Source organism: Chiloscyllium plagiosum, unplaced genomic scaffold (genome assembly GCF_037043375.1).
Source record: "Chiloscyllium plagiosum isolate Xiang-an unplaced genomic scaffold, Cpla_swu_hap1 HiC_scaffold_6, whole genome shotgun sequence".
NCBI lineage: Eukaryota > Metazoa > Chordata > Chondrichthyes > Orectolobiformes > Hemiscylliidae > Chiloscyllium > Chiloscyllium plagiosum.
In genome coordinates this window covers 20,014,802-20,033,970 of record NW_028270144.1, presented here as the reverse complement: position 1 = coordinate 20,033,970, position 19,169 = coordinate 20,014,802, and the positions used below count along the sequence as shown (strand labels likewise).

General features: G+C 40.2%; 1 protein-coding gene across 13 annotated transcripts in view; it reads right to left on the bottom strand.

The window, feature by feature from the left end:
* Positions 1-19,169, bottom strand: part of LOC122550501 (dedicator of cytokinesis protein 9) — a 339,837-nt gene that overhangs the window by 169,843 nt on the left and 150,825 nt on the right. For all 13 annotated transcript variants that reach the window (XM_087987930.1, XM_043691316.2, XM_087987937.1 and 10 more), the window contains exon 3: positions 12,896-12,985. In XM_087987930.1, coding sequence (XP_087844056.1) covers positions 12,896-12,985 — 90 coding nt within the window. The remainder of the gene's footprint in view (positions 1-12,895; positions 12,986-19,169) is intronic.

The window sequence follows — 19,169 nt, the reverse complement described above, 5'->3', positions numbered from 1 at the left end:
CTCATCAATCTTCTTGGTTACTTTAACAAAAAAAATAATTAAATTTGTGAGGCACGAGGTCCCTCGCACAAAACCTTGCTGACTATCTCTAATCATTCCTTGCCTCTCTAAATGCCTATAAATCCTATCTTTCAGAATTACCTCCAACCACTGCCAACATCAGTCTCACAGGTCTAAAGTTCCAAGTTTCTCCTTACGTCCCTTCTTAAACAAAGGCACAACATTAGCCACTCTCCAGTCCTCCAGCACCTGACCCGTAGTTAGAGATGACACAATTATTTCTGTAAGCAGCCCTGCAATTTCTTCCCTAACTTCCCACGATGTCCTGGGATTAATTTATCTACTGTTACATTTTCTAAGACCTCCAGCACTACCTTTTCTGTAATGTGGACTAATTTCAAAACATTAGTGTTTATTTCCCTGAATATTCTCGCCTCCATTTCTTGGTCCACAGTTACAGCTAACGTGAAATGTTCATTTAACATCTCTCCCATCTCCTCAGGTCAAAACAAAGATGACCTCTTTGATCTTTAAGGGGCTCAGTTCCCTCTCTAGTTGCTCTCTTGCTCTTAATGTATTTGTAGAATCACACAAAATAACAAAGCTCACAACTTACATTATTTCTAGCAACAGAACCAGTTTGTACAATTAAAACTGGAAACTCCTAAAGGCAGGCTGATTTCCAATATCACTTTTTGTGCACAGAGGATGGACTGATGGAGGAAATTCTTATTGGTAAAGAAGATTCCACAAATAATGACGAACCATTAGAATGAATGCCTAATATTGTTCATCCTATTTCACCTATCATGATTCAAGTTAACATGCTCATACTTAATGATAACTCATACAGAAGTATGTACAGAGACCCAGAAAACATGGGCAACATGGTAGCTCAGTGGTTAGCACTGCTTCCTCACAGTGCCAGGGACCAGGGTTTGATTCCAGCCTTGGGTGACTGTCTGTGTGCATGTTCTTCCTGTGTTTCCTCCCACAATCTAAAGATGTGGAGGTTAGGTGAATTGGCCATGCTAAATTGCCCATAGTGTTTAGGGATGTGTAGGTGAGGTGCATTAGCCAGGGTAAATGTAGGGGAATGGGTCTGGGTGGGTTACTCTTTTGAGGGTCAGTGTGGACTTGTTGGGCCGACTTGTCGGGATTCTATGTCCCATTTTGGTAAAATGCCTGGATGTTATACTTTGTATTGGAATTGTGACTGTAGATTGATGTTTTTTTACTCAGGTCCAGCAATCTGAACAGTTCTTTAAAAATAGGGTACAGTTGCCTCATTTATTAGGGGCTATAGCATTTGCACAAAGTTTTCTACATGACAGAATCAGTAAAGAGTGTTTGCCATTTGTGATAATCCATAATATTAAGTGCAAGTATCATGAATCACTTCTGGCACATTAACAGAACCACTTGCGATATGAAACGCCCAAGATCCTGTTTTCAGAAACTGACATTCTATCTCTCCTTTCTCTACCCATTGAGACAGCAGGACACTATTCAGTCCACTGAGTACATTCTGACATTCCTCAGAATGCTCCGGTCAGCCATATTCCCTTGACTGTCACCCAGCAAGTTTAATTCTTTCAAGCGCCTATCCAATTTCTACTAAAATTATTGATTATCCAAGGAGACCGTGGGTGAAACCACGTGGTTTTTCCTTCTCATCCTAACTGGCAAAAGGATGCAGAGGCAACATAAGTAGAATCCTTCTGGCACAAATGTTGGACTGCTCTGTCTGGCAGGGTGTTGAATACATTTGATAAAAGGGTTCAAAATTGGATAGTTACTTGAAGGTGAAAGAATTGCAGTTGATCGGTAACAGGAGTGGGACTAACTCGATTGACCTTTGAAAGAGCCAGCATTGACTTGATGACACAAAAGGCCGCCTTCTGTAATCCTTCCGTTTTGTGCAGAACTTCCCCCCAAGATTTCACCTTTGATTTTTCTTGCTTCTTTGTCTCCACTCCACATATTCCACAAAAGAGACAAGTTGTTGACACAAATAATGTTCAGTACCATACAGACATGTTTCAGGAAATAATTTTTTTTTGGTTTGTCAGTGTTTCCATACTAAAGCTCATGGGCTTGTATTTACTTTCAGAAATTCCTGTGTCCCCCATGCCCTTATCCCCTTCGTCACAAAATGGACGTGAGCATCAGTGGCTCGGCCATCCCTAATGCTCGGGAGAAAGTGGTCTATTGAGTAGGTACATCTACAGAGTTCAGATACAAATTTCTGGATCTTCACCCAGTGACAGTGAAGGAATGGCGATATAACGCCAAACCTTGGATTCTTTGTTTTTTCCTGTTTGACTAAATTACCTAACCAGTCTATGCGAAAGTACATTACATTATTTCAATATTATAAGTACCACTTGTGCAAAGAAATAATGATTGTGCATTCTTCACAAGTCAACCCATATTCAGTATCATAGAGCACAAGGTCATTGCCTCTCTCTCCGGCTGTTCCCAGTTCCATTCTATTCTGTCACTTTACAAACTTGATGTCACAAGGAATTAAGGGCAACGGGGAGAATGCGGGTAAGTGGAGTTGAAATGCCCATCAGCCATGATTGAATGGCCTTACTTCCGCTCCTATGTCTTATGGTCTTAAACTTCGCCTTTTCTGGTATTTATCCAGTCTTCTTTTGAAAGTGAAGAGTGAATTGGATTCTGCATCACAAGGATCCACTGGGTAATAACATTATTCATCTCCCCTCTGTTTCATTCAAATCTGTGTCCTCTGGTTACTAACCATCCCAACCATTCTGCCAGTGAAAAGAATTTCTCATTTATTCCATCAAAACCTTTCATAATTTTGAACATTTCTATCAAATTTCCCCTGAAACGTATCTGTTCTAAAGAAAACAACACAGGCTTCTCTCTCTCTCATTTTTTTCAATGCATCTAGCTTTTTCAATGCCTAGTGATATACTTTATCATTACCTCTGCAGTAGTCAGCAGAGTCATAGAGATGCACAGCACGGAAACAGACCCTTCAGTCCAATCATCCATGCCGACCAGATATCCTAACCTAATCAGTTCTATTTGCCAGCACTTGGCCCATGTCCCTCTGAAACCTTCCTAATCATACACCCATCCAGATGCCTTTTAAATGCTGCAATTGTACCAGCCTCCACCACATCCTCTTCCAGCTCATTCCATACACGTACCACCCGCTGTTGAAAAAGTTGCCCCTTAGGTGTTAAGTTCCTTTGTTAGTGACGAAGGGAAAGGGCAATGAATAAATCACCTGTATTGTGGCTGACTGACTATGTTCATTGTACAGGAAAAAGAATTGGCTCGTTCACTTTTTATTTTCTTTTGTAGATAGGATGTTACCCTGCCTTATAGTGTGATGGTGCAAACATTACTCTTTGTGGTCCTCTTTGCTGCTTCACGATGGGGAGGAAGAAAGCAAACCATGTTGCTGGAACTGGAAGGTTTGAGACTGAATAGATTGGGGATAGTTTCCTTGGAGCTTTGGAGGCTGAGGGGTGACCTTATTGAGGTTTAGATAATCATGGGGGGAGTGGATAGGGTGAGTAGCCAAGGTCTTTTCCTCAGGATAGGGGAGTCCAAAGCTACAGGGCATAGGTTTAAGGTGAGAGGGGCAAGATTTAAAAGGGAGCCAAGGGGCAACGTTTTCACACAGAGGATGGTGCATATATGGAATGAGTTGCCAGAGAGGCAGGTACAATTACAACATTTGAAAGGCATCTGGATGGGCACATATATAACAAGGGGTTTCGAGGGATATGAGCCAAATGCTGGCAAATGGGACTAGATCAGTTTAGGATACCTGGTCAACATGGATGAGTTGGAAAAAAGGATCTGTTTCCATCCTGTACAGCTCCATGATTCTAAAAACACTTTTATTTTCTGTCATGCAGTGGAAAATTTTTAAACTGTGCAAATAAATTCAATGAATAATCAACACTACAACACTTTTTGCAAAATAAAATTGAGCAGCTTTATAACCTGACTAGATTTGGCTAAATCTTTCTTTCTCCACTGTTTTGAAAAGGTGATTATTTCATTATATTGATTATTTGAGAAAATGGCATTGTGTTTTCTCACTTTTTTTGTAATACTTCATAGAGAGGATGAAGAGGAATGCAAGGACTCTGCAGAAAATTGAAGCTAATTTGGAAAGAGGCTCACAATATAAAAAGCTTCTTGCTGGACTGAGAAACAAACATGTTTCTATTCCTGAAAGGTGAAGAAATGAGAACTTTGTTATGATAGAAGTGGGAATGGCAGCTTCTGTGTCGCCGTAATACCTTTATTGAAATGGAATGTTGGTTGAATGGTATTAGAATAGGCGGCTGTTCTAGACCAGTGCAGATGCAAGGGGCCAAAAGGCCTTTTTTGGTGCTGCAGACCTCTACACAAACCAACACTGTGCACGGAGCCAGGTGAGCACTAAACCTTTAGGAAACAGAGATTTGAGTCCGCTCACAAAAGATAAATTTACTTTACATCCAGTTAGTGAAACCTAACCTTCAGATAAGACACTGCTTTCCTAATTGTTAGAAACCAAGCAAATATCTAAACCAGAAACAGACCACTAACTGTCCAAGATAAGACATGATATTGGATAATCTAACAAAGACCTTCTTCACAGAAACAGCAAGCAATTCATAAACTATGCAAGAAGGAAGCTATTTACTCTGAACCCTGCACGTTAATTACAGGAATAAACATACCAAGACATTATTTCAGATCAACTCAAGAAAGATCATGTTCTTGTAGGTCAAGATTGCAACTTCCTTTTAGACAAAACGTTACAGCCCAGAAACAAGACATTCGGTCAAGGCGTTCTGTGTAGGCTCCACATGAGCCTCCTCCTACTTTACCTTGTGAAAGACTTTCATTTATATAGCGTCTTTCATCACTCCCCAACATTCCAAAGCAACTCACAATCAATTAAGTGTAAGTCACTGCTGTAATGTAGGAAATGCTATCGCCAATTTGCACAAAGCAAGTGCCCACAAAACAGCAAATTGATACTGACCAGATAATTTGTTGCTGTGATCTTACAGGGTGAATAAATATTGGCCACAGCACTGACGCTAATTTCACTGTTCTTCTCTATAATAAATCAGCGAGATCTGTCATATGTATAAAGACAATGTAGCTGCACTTCAAGCTAAACTGGGCATGCCAGGCTTGGTTTCTCTGCTCAAGTCCTGGGGCTTCAAGCTTCAACCTCATGATTGAGGAGGTCAGAATGTTACCACTCAGCTACGGCTGACACAAGTCAACATGACTTTCTCTTCCTTTCTCCTTAATGAGTTCTCTCAAATTCTCCTGAACATGTGCTAATACACTTCACCTCGAATACCGGGCAGCTCCGCATTGGCGCCATTCTCTGGATAAAGAAGCTTCTCCTAAATTTCTTAATTTATTAATGCTTTGCTGTCTTTTGACCCAATTGGGATTTACATGCTCTGCACCTGTTGTCAAATTCCACAAACCCACTTGTTAAAAAAAACCTATCCCATTTCACAACCTCGCCAAACCAAAGTAGAGATTCCAGCCACCACTGCCAATCTGACACATCAACTTATCATTTTAGAGCTTCTGCTCAATTAACTTTTCTCAAAAGTTTTAAAGTAGTGCCATGCTTTAGGAAGGATATTATTAAATTGTAGAGTGTGCAGAAAAGATGTACAATTACCAAGACGGGGGGGGGGGGGTTTAGGTTACAAGGAGAAGCTGGGTCTCATATCATAGGAGCGTACGAGGTAGAGGGTTGACCTTATGAAGGTTTATAAAGTCATAAGAGTCCTAGATAAGATAAACAGCAAAGGTCTTTTTCCCTTGGGCAGTGAAGTTCAAATCAAGAAGGCACAATCTTAAGGTGAGAGGAAAAAGATTTAAAAGGGACCTGAGGGGTGATTTTTTTTTTTACACAGAGGTTGGTTCATTTGTGGAATGAATTACCAGAGGAAGTGGTAGTTGCAGATATAGTTAGAACATTTAGAACACATTTGGACAGGTACATGAATAGGAAAGGTTTACATGGAGTTGGGCCGAAGGGCTTGTTTCTGTGCTGTGAGACTCTATATTCAGTTTTGTACTGAAGGTGTCTGGCATCATCTATTACACTCTACTGCGTTGTAAATTACTGTTTCCAAAGACAGAAAAAGAAAAAAAGGAATCACTTGACAGGAGATTGCGTCAGCTAGATCATGGTGGATCAAAATAAACAAGAGAAGGCCACTCAGCCTTCTTAGTCTGTCCCCTACTCAGCGATAAAAGGACCCAAGTCCTTTGATCCATTTCCCATTTAAAATTTATATCTAACCTGGCATCAAACACCATCTGTAAAAGAAAGTTTCAAACCTCTATCACTTTTTCTCCTCTAAGAGTTTGAAACCTATCACAATACATTGATTTGTGTTCTTGCCTGTGCTTCACATTATATTCATGATTAATTTCTGAATATTGAAAAATGATCCTGACATATGAACTAAATTTTGTTACAGATAAGGTAGGAAGTAATTTAAAACAGGAATCCACAAAATTTGGCTTCAACTGGTATCGACAATTGTTAAGAAAAATAAGAGAACCAGTTAGCCACTCTTACAAGCCCAACATGTCCTCAGAGGGTGACTCAGTTCTTGCTCTGAGCTGCGTTAATTGTTTATAGTCACAGAGTGAGTAGAAACACAATCAATCTAGTCTCAAATCTGAAATATCAACATTTTTTCTTCACCCTACACCTACTACCCCCAGCAACCCAACCCTCCACCCCCTAAAACTATAGCATAAATGTTGTCCCCTCCACACTTTAGCACTGAACAGTCACCTAGATTTGAAACATTAGCTTGTTCTTTCTTCATGGATGCTGCCTGACCTGCTGTGATCTCCAGCATTTGTTGTTTGCAGTACAGATTCCAGCATCTGTAGTCATTTGTTCCTATCAATCTAACCTCCCTCAGCCTGTTGCAGTGATGGGGGAGGAGAATAGTGAGACTTCCACACCAAGCAGTATCACTGAATGGTTCCAATCTTTTTTATATTGAGATATGACTTGTAAATTGTGCACTATAAAACAACACAAATGACTATTTAGGTGAAGTCATTACATCATTGTCAACATTACAAACTGTTCGGGAGATTCAGCCTAGATCCAATGCACAATTCACCTTATACTCTCACTTAAACTTGAGCTCATCCCAAACTCTGCTGCTCCTGTCTTAATTTGCATTGAGTCCTGTTCATTCACTATTTCTCCACTCAATGACTAACATTGGCTTCCATTTAGACAAAGTCTCTTTCACCTTTGTTTTTGAATCATTGCCTTATCCCTCACTATCTCTAATCTCCTCCAGGGTGCTTGTGCATTTGCAATTTTCATCATTCCTCCCTTGGTGACCATGTCTTCAGCTGCCTCCACCCCAATCTGGAATTCCCTCCCAAAATGCTCACTGCCCTTCTCTTTAAGATGCTGCCTAAAACTTGTGAATAATTTTTTTGGTTGCTTGTCCCCATATCCTAATTTTACTTCAATTGCACTTTGATGAATTGGGATGTTGTAAAGACTTTCAGTCCATGTACAAGTTAGGACACTGGCATCTACCCAGCAATGTGGAAAAGTGCCTAGGTATGTCCTGTAAACAAAATTTGGATAAATCAATTTTGGCAAGTTATCATCTCATGTGTCTACTTTCCATCATCAGCGTGATAGTTGGGATCATCAACATTGTTCAACTCCTGACTATCCAAAGCCTGTCCACCATCTACAAGGCACAAGTCAGGAGTGTGATCAAATACTCCCCACATGTCTAGATGGGTGACACTACACAATACTTAAAAGTTGACACCATCCAGGGCAAAGCAGCCCATTGATTCGCACCGCATCCACACCTTCCACCATCGACGCTCAGTAGCAGCACTGTGTACCATCTACAAGATGCACTGCAGAAACTGACCAAAGCTTGATAGGCAGCACAAACCCTCGACTGCTCCTGTCTAGAAGGACAAGGGAAGCAGATCCATGGGAATACTACCCCATGCAAGTTTCCCTCTGAGCCACTCACCATTCTAACTTGGAAATATGTTTAGTGCTTTTGGAGTGCTGGAACTCTGACCGTTTTGACATTGTGGAGCCTACTCATATCAAATATATTGCAGGGGTTCAAGAAGGTAGCTCACCATGAGCTTCTTCAGGGCAATGATGGGGTGGGCAATTAATGTTGGCTCAGTCAGCAGAGGCCACTTTGCATGGATAAATGGAAATTAATTTTTGCTGTCACAGCCAATAACTGAGTAATGCTACAGGGTTCATGCATCACAGAAACCTTAGTAAAGCAGACACCGGACAGAATATGTATCTTGGTAAAACCTCCAAATAAAGAATAAATGTGGGCAGAGAGTATAATAGAGAAGAAAAAAAACTAACAAAAACACATACATTTCTGATCATACCTTCAAGATTTAGTGAAAGTAGTACATCACTGTTAGAATGTGATGGCTTCCAATAACAAACTGCATTTAAACAGCATCTTTACCAGAATGAAACATGCCTGATCCCTGACCATAAACAATCATCAAATAAAATTTGATCTGGATTGATGTAAGGAGCTAAGAGGACAGATGATGCAAATCTTGATTCAAGAGGTAAGTTTAAAGGAATGATTTAAAAGGAAGTGACAGAGAGGACCAGGAAGGGAATTTTACTGCTTTGGGTCCAGGCAGCTGCAGGTGCAGCTGCCAATGATGGATTGTTTAAAATTGGCAACACGAAAGAATCCAGAATTAGTGGATTGCAGTGACAATTATATACAGTATTCTCCCGGGGCTATTCCACATCATTCATGACATGCAGGATACATTTTTCAACTATTTAACAAACAATGCAATAAATTCTAGTCTTCTATAGTAATGTATAATTTTAGAAAACCCTTTTCCAGTCTAATGAGGTCAATATAACTGTCTGGGATTAACCTTAAATGACAGCAATCTCAACATTCCATGTCAACTGTTTATAAACTCCACCTGTTTCTATTCAAAAATCTCCATGGTGAATTGAATTCTCCTTTCAGAGTGGTTTGGGTTCAAAGGTCAAATTGTCACTGCAGTTGGACATGACCACTTAGAGAGTCAACCATGAGTGCTTTTCAATCTTACAGTAAAATTGCCAGGCAGTACAGATCGGTCTTATAGAGAAACTGGGCAGCTGGTTTTAATGTTGATGATATTTTTCTTCACTCATCCATGGCAAGGGTAAGTTAATGGCAGGGCCCACATTCATTGCCCATTCCGAACTGATGTTGAACTGAGTGGCTTACCGTGCCATTTTAGAGGGCAGTTGAAAGTCAATCACATTGCTGTGGGTCTGGAGTCACATGTAATACAAACCCTTCCTTCAGAACGAGTAGATGGATTTTACAACAACGTTTAACGGTCACCATTACTGCAACAAGCTTTCAATTCATGATTTCATTAACAGAATTTAAGTTCTATCGGCTGCTACAACAGTTCTTGAACAGCTGTATTCAGTGCAATAGTCTGGCTTCAGGATTACTAGTCCAGTAATATCACTATTATCTGACCATCTCCTCCAAAAATGATGATGATTAACAATTTTGTTGAACTCATTGAAAGGTGAAAGAAAGCTGTTTTCATGGAATCCCTACAATGCGGAACGAGACCATTCAGCCCATTGAGTCTGCATTGACCCTCTGAAGAGCATCCCACCCAAATCCAGAGCCCTGCCCTATCTCGGTAACCCTGCATTTAGCATGGCTAACCTAGCCAGCCTGCATATCTTCGATATGTCGGAAGAAACCGGAGCATCCAGAGGAAACCCATGCGGACACGGAGAATGTACAAACTCCACAGAAACAGTCACTCAAGGCTGGAATCGAAACTGGGTCCCTACTGCTGTGAGGCAGCAGCGCTAACCACTGAGCCACCGTGCTGCCCCAAAACACTGTTTTGTTTTACCATCTCTGGAAAAGAAAGAAATAGATCACTCCAATCCTGAAAGGACACAGAGCATCTGCTCTACACAGCAGCAGAATCAGGCTAGAAGTTGTTCAAGCTTTCACCCGCTGGGAAATGGGAGGAAAAGCTTCAAAGTTTTCAGCAGCTGAGCTTTTGGAGATGCTTAGGTCAGGAATTAGATGAGGAAACAAGTCATAATAATGATTCAGACAGGAGTCAGTGACCCAAATTTCAAAGCACCACTGTTGGATCACAGCCCTCAAATTACCTTGTGAAACCTTCGTTTGATACCTGATCAGTTCTGGTATTTCTGTACTTCAGATGGAATATGGACAAGCCCAAATAATGAGGGTTTAACTAATCACAGCAATGGTGTTCCTAGGTTTATGCCTTTAGTTTAAATTCTGGAATTGTGCAGCATGAACAAGAACAAAAACCAAATCATAATAATTTTTGTGGTACACTGACAGGTGTCCTGGCTCCATGCCTATTAACAAAACCACATGATGGTTTATCTCCAACAGTCACTACACTTATACTGCTCCAGGATGCGTCACTTCAGTGGGTTCTTTTTAATTAAGATTTTCAGAGATCAGAACTGTGCGTGGTGCAACACAGTTGGAATAACCTCCAACTGCCAGAAAAGATTGCCACAAACAACTGCAATTTTCAATAAATCTCAACATCTTCACAATCAGGAAGCAATGCTTCAACAGCTACCATAAAAGTCTTTGTGAATGTATGAATTAGGAGCAGAAATAGACCATTCACCCCCTTAAACTTGCTCTGCCACTCACTATGGTCATGGTTGGTCATTTTGTTCTGAATTCCACATTCCCATCTATCCCCAACAATCCACTTTGCCTTAAAATATTCAATCACCCCAGCTCTTGAGGTAGAGTTCCAAATACACATAACATTCAGAAAACAAATCTCAAAAATCTCCTACTTCTGACCCCACCAAGATAAAACATCTTTTCCACGGTCCACTTTGGCAAGGCTATTCAGGATCTTAGATACTTTAAATTAAGTCACCATTCACTCCTCTAAACTCAGTTGGAAACAAGTCCAGTCTTTTCAACATTTCATCAAAAGCCTCATTTTCATTGTCAATCTAGTAAACCTTCTCTGAATTGCCTCTAAAGCATTTACATTCTTCTTTGAATAAGACCAACTGAGCATTCAAGATGTGGTCTAACCAATGTCCCATACAACTAAAATGCGACATCCTTAATCTGATGTTAAATAAAAGGAGAGCATTCCATTCGCCTTCTCAATTAATTGCTGCCCCTAGATTCTAACGTTATCTGTCTCATGCATTAGAACCACTGTTGTTAACCATTTAAGTAATACTGCCAAGCAAGCTTGAGAGGGTGAAGGCCTACTCCCACTCCCCACATCTAATGCGCTGCACCAAAATCCCCCATGTTCCTTTGGTAATCACGCAAAGCCCTGTCCCTCAGTATCTTTGTGCTGTCATTTAACAAAACAGACTTTGATTTTCTAAGCCTGCTTTCATTCCCTGACAGCAAAACACATGCGTGGTTTCTGAAGCATTGTCAGTGTTAATTGCCATGTCAATTGTAAACGTGTGTCAGGTGCTGAGGCCCTAAATTCCCTCCCTAAACCTTAGTATCTCCCTGTTTTTCTTTGCCATTTAAAGATGTTTCTTAAAATTGCCTTTGAGCTAGACTTTGGTCACTGGTTGTAATATCTCTTTCCATGGCTCACTGTCAAATTTTGCCTGATGATGCTTCTGTGAAGATAGGTTACAACATGAATAGCACTACATAAATACAGAATGTTATTGAAGATGGGTCAACTTGTTTTCATAGCTTTTTTTATGCGACCTTACAACAGTGAAATAAACTTTACAAGCAAGGAAGTTTGTGAGTAAATTCTGTGTTACCCTATTTCCCCCAAGAATTTTCAATGGACTCCAATATCCCTGAAGTCAAATGATATTTTTCTCTGCTACCACTTCAGGCATAAGGATAATCCTTTAATTATTTTCAATCCAAAAGTCAGATTAAGGTCCTTAACAAATAAGGACACAGGAACAGGAGGAGACCTTTCTGTCCCTCGTCACTCAATGAATTCATAGCTGATCTGCATCTTATCTCCATCAACTTGGTTTTATACCCCCTCTCATCTTTAGGCTACAGGAATCTCAGTTTGGAAATTTCCAGTGACCCATCCCACCTTTACCAGCTCCTCCCGCAGCCTCAACAGCTTTTTTTGGGGGAAGGGAGTTCCAATTTTCCACCATCCAATTTTTGAAGAAGTACCCTCTGGCATCGCCCCTGAATTTTAAGATAGAGGATAAATAGATTGGGAGGGAGCCTAAACCCAAAGTTTCTTGAATATATAATGTAGAGTGCAATAAACTTTTTATTCTTATTATGTAAACCAAGGAGATGAGTTTTCCAATTATTATTTGTGGACTGTAATTTTAATAATTGTATAATTATTTAATGATTTTACACATTTTTATTTTACCAATTGTCTACAATTACTCTTGAATTACGATTATTGATTTGTTTCATGTCAGTTTGGTTATTGCCATCACAATGATTTCTCAGAAACTAATTGCCTATTTTGCGTCTCCCGTCCTGGACTCTGTCAATAGAGAAATTAAGTTTCTCCCTACCGACCGCATCAATTCCTTTAATCATCTGAAGCACCTTACTTAGATCACCTCTTAATCTCCTAGAGAGTGCAACCTGGTCAATGCAACTTACCCTTCTACCTGAACCCACTTCTGCTATCAGCTCGATGAATCTGTTACACACTCGCCTCCAAGGCTACACACACTAAGGTAAAGTGTTTGCAACAGTTTAGAGGTTAAGCCATTTAATTGTTCAAAAACAATCTTGAAAATTGATTCTGCAGTCGGTACTGTTGAATGACATGAGGGACTTACTTCTGTGACCAGCAAGCTGTGGGCTTCTTTCCTTGCATTTTCAGGCACTGTGGGGAAGAGTGTTCTCCCATGACGTTTCAGTGTCACAATCTAAGAAAACACAGGAAAAAAAAACACTTTCAAATCACAGGATAGCATTGAAATCACAATTTTCCTTTGACGTGGTTGCTAAAAATATTAGAATAATTATCAAGAAACATAAGGACAGGAGGAGGCGGATTTAATTTTTGGTATCTTGTGGTAATCGATGCAACTGAATTACCATTTTTAGTAAAACAATTTTTTCAGAAATTCAGAAGATATGTACACTTTCTTATCTCAGTTAGTGTACAGAGGAACCTTGACTATCCGTCATTTGATTATCTGAATATCAAATTATTCAGCAAGATCACAAGGTCCCAATGCTTGGCTAAACTATATTATCCAGCATTCGATTATCCGGAATTCGATTAAGCGAACGAAATACTCGCCAGCCCTTGTCTTTCGGATAATCGAGGTTCCTCTGTTATACTGAAAATGCTGACAAAATTGCAAGCACACATGTACATTCATGAAAACCAACACAAGGATTCCCTTTCTTTCAAACTAAACATCTCTGATCTCAAGACACAAATTAGTATCTGTCATAGAATTCCCCAGACATTATGTCAATGCAAGGCTTTTGAATACAGTTTAATTTGATCTCTATACGGGAAGTTGCAGCCTCAACCCATAGGCATTATTTTTAAAAGACAATTTAACAAAGAATCCAAGATGGTTATATATTGCACAAGAAGTATTCACGTAAGAAAACGTGGATTAGTAACAGTTACAGCACCCAAATGCAACAAAGGAATTTATTCTGCCTAAGAATTAAAGGCAACAGAATTTCCAGTATTAGGGTGAGGGTGAGAGAACCTGCAGTTAGGGAAACATTGAAATTAGGGTCACCTTTTACAGCGCACAGCTAAATGCAGTTTCACCAACAACCTGAGATTTGCAGGGTTGACTAAAAGCAGACCTGTGTGTCTCACAATTCTCCAATTCCTAAATATCTGTCTTCTACTGGTTTGGATGCTGTGCACTCTATCCCAAATTTTACTGCCTTTCCTGGGGATGATTCAGCTGCATAACGTCCAAAGCCATTCTAAAGCTCCATCCCAGGTCCCTTTCATCTTTTCAAGCTAAGGTCTCACTTTCACAGGTTCTATAGGTTACAGGCTGCACCAAGTCCCCATTTGCCCTGCTGCTTCGGACTTGCTTACTTTCTGGGTATTGCAAACCTGTTGGTGCAAGTGTCGTTCTGAATTTTTATGTAGAATTTGCTGCACAGGAACAATACTAGTCTGTTCGAAAGTTTCTACTCTACAAGTCTTCTCCCATTTTATCTACCTCAGCTCAGCATTTCAGCAGATCTTGCTCTGACTTTCTCCCTCATGTACTTGTCCAGTTTCAGTTTGAAAGCCTCTAAGATGCTGATCTCAATCACTACCTTTGGTAGAGAGCTCCACATTCTAAACAGCCTAAAGCTCTTTTATCTTATGTTTCTGCTGGATTATTTGGTACACAATTGTAATATACTAATGGCCGCTAGTTCTGATCCTGTCACAAGTGGAAACATTTTCTCCATCTGTATCCTCCCTACTCCATTTATACATCAACTGAGTCACTGCCGTATCTTTTCTTAAAGCAAGTTCAACTTATAGAGTAGTACAGCATGGAAACAGGCCCTTCAGTCCAACCAATCCATGCCGACCATAATTCGAAACTAATCTCACCTGCCTGCACTTGGACCATATCCCTCCAAACCTTTCTTGCTCATTTACTTACACAAATGTCTTTTAAACATAACTATACCTGCATCCACCACTTCCTCTGGAAGGTCATCCCACACACAAACTACCCTCCGTGGGGAAAAAAAAATGCCCCTCATGTCTTTTTAAAAACTTTCTCTTCTTGCCTTAAAAATATGCCCTCTAGTCTTGAAATCCCCACCCTAGGGGAAAAAGAAAATAACCTGTCACACACCTTACCTAGATCCATCATAATTGTATGAGCCTCTATTAGTTGTTTAAGTTTTCTCAATAGCTGTAATCTCTCAGGTGGTTAGAGAGTTAAGAAGGGTGCATGAGGCCAGGGAGGAATTTGGAAACAGAAAGAAGAATGTTTTAAGATTGAGGATCAGCCAGAACAGAAGTAAATGTAGGTCAGTGAACAGACTGGCAATAAATGAATAGAACTTGGTGCGAGTGAGGGTATGAGCAGCAGTTCTGGATGAGTTCAAGTTTACAATGTGAATACCGTGCTGTGGCAGAAATGTTGGATGAAGGAGGGAATAATTGACCTTCGTGGCTTGCTACACAGACATTGCACGAGCCATGATGACGGCTGGTTCCTGAGCACTGCATTTGAAACACATTGAAGTAATTTCCTTCAGTGGTTTGTGGTAAGTGCTCAGCAGAACCGTAACATTTTTTTTTTATCAGATGCTCATAGTCCCATTGACAAAACATAAATCATTCAAGCTCAGTTAACCCAAAAGACAGTGTTCCTGATTGTTCTCCCTACAGACACCAGCTGTTGTGGCATCACATCCGGAGATATGATACTTTGAGAGCTACGGCAGTACATTAGACTTTCAATGAAGATGGGTACAAACAGGTTCTTGGATTTTACAAAAGGTCCAATGCTACTTAGCTGAAAACTCTTGTTTAAACAATAAGCCATGTCTCAAATGTAACCAATACTTTTCACACCAAGCTTTTTAACCTAGAGGCATAATCCTGGGCAGATTCACAGGAGGAAGACACATATTAGATTCTCAATAAGAAAATAATCAAGCTTTTTGGGTGAAGCTTTAAGCTGGAGTATTATCCTTCTGTTATTGTTCATCACTGGTCTCCCAAGAGGCACGTAACTTTTACACTTCACACCTGACTTTAAATGAAAACATGACTCAAACTAACTCTGACTTTCAACAACAACTTATACTTAAACAGTGCCGTTAACATAATGACATGTCCGAAGGAATTTCCGAGGGATATTATTAAAGTGAGCCACGTAAGCCGATATTAGGTCAGGTGACCAAAAGCTAGTCAGAAATGCAGGTTTTAAGGAACACGTTAAAGGAGGAACATGAGGCAGAAATGCTGAGAGGCTTAGGATGGGGAATTCAAGAGCTTGGAGGCAAAGCAGCTGAAGGCCTAGCCACAGATGTTGGCGTCACAACAAGTAGGAACACAGAAGAGAACAGAATATGAGAAGCAAATAAATCTCCAACCATAGTGAGGGTGTAGGAGACAGGAACTGGCTGAGGCCACAGAAATTTGAAAACAAAGTTGATGATTTTTTTTTAAAAATCGACATTTTGCTTGACTTGGAGCCATTCTAAATCAGTAAGCAGAGGTGTGATAAGGCAACAGAATTTAGAGTGAGGCAAGACATAGGCAATGGAGCTCTTATCGGTCTCAATGATAAAATAAACCACCCAATGAGGTAACAGGTCAGTCAGCTGTCCAAAAGTTTAGCTGATGAGGTGGGTTTTAAGTCAGAAAATGAGGTAGAGAGGCCAAGAGGCTTAGGGAGGGAATTGCAGAGCTTAGGAAATGCAAGACCTACTTGCTTTAACATTTTATGAAAAGGACTTGAAATAAAAGGTGGATTATTTTCAATGAAGAGGATCAAAAGGCACTAAAGTAGGTCAGTGAGCAATCATTTAAACTGGACATCAGAAAGTATTTATTGCATTAATGATTATATATCTGAAAAAAAAATCAGCACAGCATGGATTTTAGTTAGATCCATTATGTGAAGATTAATTGTTTTCAATGACTGAAGAATCATATCAGCAAAAATGTTTCCATACTGCACTCATCACAGTAAGACAGCCTGACATTAGCTCCTACTGCTGTGTTCAGATAAGCACACTCAAGTTGCAGATGTTCCTTATGGAAACTAGTGAATTATGGCAACCAGGAAACTCACTGTTCAAAGTGTCCATATGTTACAAAGTGTAGATGTTAAATAACTAAACTGCAATGAGTTAGCATCATGCAACTTCAAAGCAGCTAGGACCAATTAAATGTGCAAATGATGGAGATTGTCAGGATCTTTTTGTCCTTATTTTCAACTATATATAAAAAGTATAACTTTTATATATATATCACTATATATAAAAAGTCAATTGAGTTGAGAATCCTTTAACCATCAGCTAAAGCGCTTTAAACCTTGGTAGAGTCGTTTATGATCTACCAATCACAAAGGTTTCTCTGACACTCTGCACTTCTGTATTCTTTACTGGGCTGATGAAGTCAGTATTTCTTGCCCATTCCCAAATCCTTCAAGAAGACAGTGTGTGTGCTGTTTCTGTGAATCACTGCAGTCTAAAAGAGGTTGGGGCAGCCACAGTGCTGTTCAGGAAGGAGTTCCAGGATTGTGAGTCAGTGACAAGAGAAGGACAGGATAATATAGTTCCAAATCAGGGCAGCGTGGGGCTGGGAGGGAAACCGGCTGGCAGTTCACAAAAGCCATGTTGTGACTGGTATGTCGTGAGCTCAAGGGAATTTGGGGCGAAAAGGAAGTGAGCTGCAAGGGGATGCTGTAAGAAGTGCTTGCTGACGTGAATGTTGGCCTAATTTGCAAAAGCACCCTTGGTTGCAGAACACAGTGTGATGATACTGTGGCTTTAAGGGTGGATTTTGTGCTGATCATTTTTGAGGAGAGATTTTGAGCCGTAGGTGGTGAGGTGTCTACTCCAAGCCATTAAGTAAACAGCTTGAAAGGCCCTGGGCTTTTTTTATTCCAAGTTGAAGTAATGGAAGCTGCATGAATGGGTTTGATTTTGATTTGACTCTCATGTGTATGTTACAGTAATAAAATACAGTGAAAAGCTTTCATTCCCAAGGCTCCCACTGACCCAGGGTTTTGGTTTAACTCTCAGTAGTTGCTGGGGTTTTAAAGTTGATTGTTGAAACTGCTACATCTTTCTCTTTATTACAGCTAAAAAGCTTGGCTCCTCATCCTGCAGCCAGAATCACATGTGAGGCAATCTGTTTTACTGACTTTGCCATTGCCAAAGGTGTGTTTATGGGATGTTACTATATTTGAATAGTTGCAGTTTAGTAGTTAAATAATCTTTTATTCTGTTAAGTTTTCCAATTGAGTTAAAGTTAAACCAATTCTTTTTATTTTGTTTGTATTTTAACTGTAGATTATTATAAAGTGTGTTTTTCTTAAACCCAAGTAGTGTAACCAATCGAATCACATAGTGAACACAACACCTTAGACCTGCCTATAACATAAGAAAAGACTAGGATCTAGGCTGTCTACTTGATGTATTTTAAGGGAGTTTAGTCTGGTCCATAATATTTGAGCATAGAACACCCCTCCACAACTACCCTGTGTCTTCTATCCATCCCCCTCCCATTTATCTCACCACCTCTTCAGCTCACAGCCTTATTCCTGATGAAGGGCTTTCGTCTGAAACGTCGATTCCTCAGCTGCTGCCTGAGCTGCTGTGCTTTTCCAGCACCACATTCTTGACCCTGATCTCCAGCAGCTGCAGTTCTCACTTTTGCCTTCTAACCAACGTGTATCCACTTTACCAGCATATCATGTGACTTAATCTTCTGGACCAGCCTACCATGAGGGAGCTTGTCAAATGCTTTAGAATGACACATATTTTGCTGTTTAATTCATTTGGGTCTTTTGATTTTGGACGTCCAATCCTTGGGGTTGATCATATAAACAGGATTCATTTGATTTGGACTGGAGTCCTATACCACAGCTTCTCAAAGCATATGTCTACAGACAATGATCAAACAAATGTACAGCTGCCGGAAAGTGATCTCATTTCTTCCTAAGCTTCCTGTGAAATGAGTGAAAGGTTCAGTAAATTCCAAAATTCTACTTGTTGACCTATCAACCAGAAAAGAAAAAAAAACTTACAGATCCCACAGTACCTTTTCAGGAAAAGCAGGGGACAACATTTACATAGAAAATAGAAAAATACAGCGCAGTACAGGCCCTTTGGCCCTCGATGTTGCGCCGATCCAAGCCCACCTAACCTACACTAGCCCACTATCCTCCATATGCCTATCCAATGCCCGCTTAAATGCCCATAAAGAGGGAGAGTCCACCACTGCTACTGGCAGGGCATTCCATGAACTCACGACTCACTGAGTAAAGAATCTACCCCTAACATCTGTCCTATACCTACCACCCCTTGATTTAAAGCTATACCTCCTCGTAATAGCTGACTCCATACGTGGAAAAAGGTTCTCATGGTCAAAGGTTC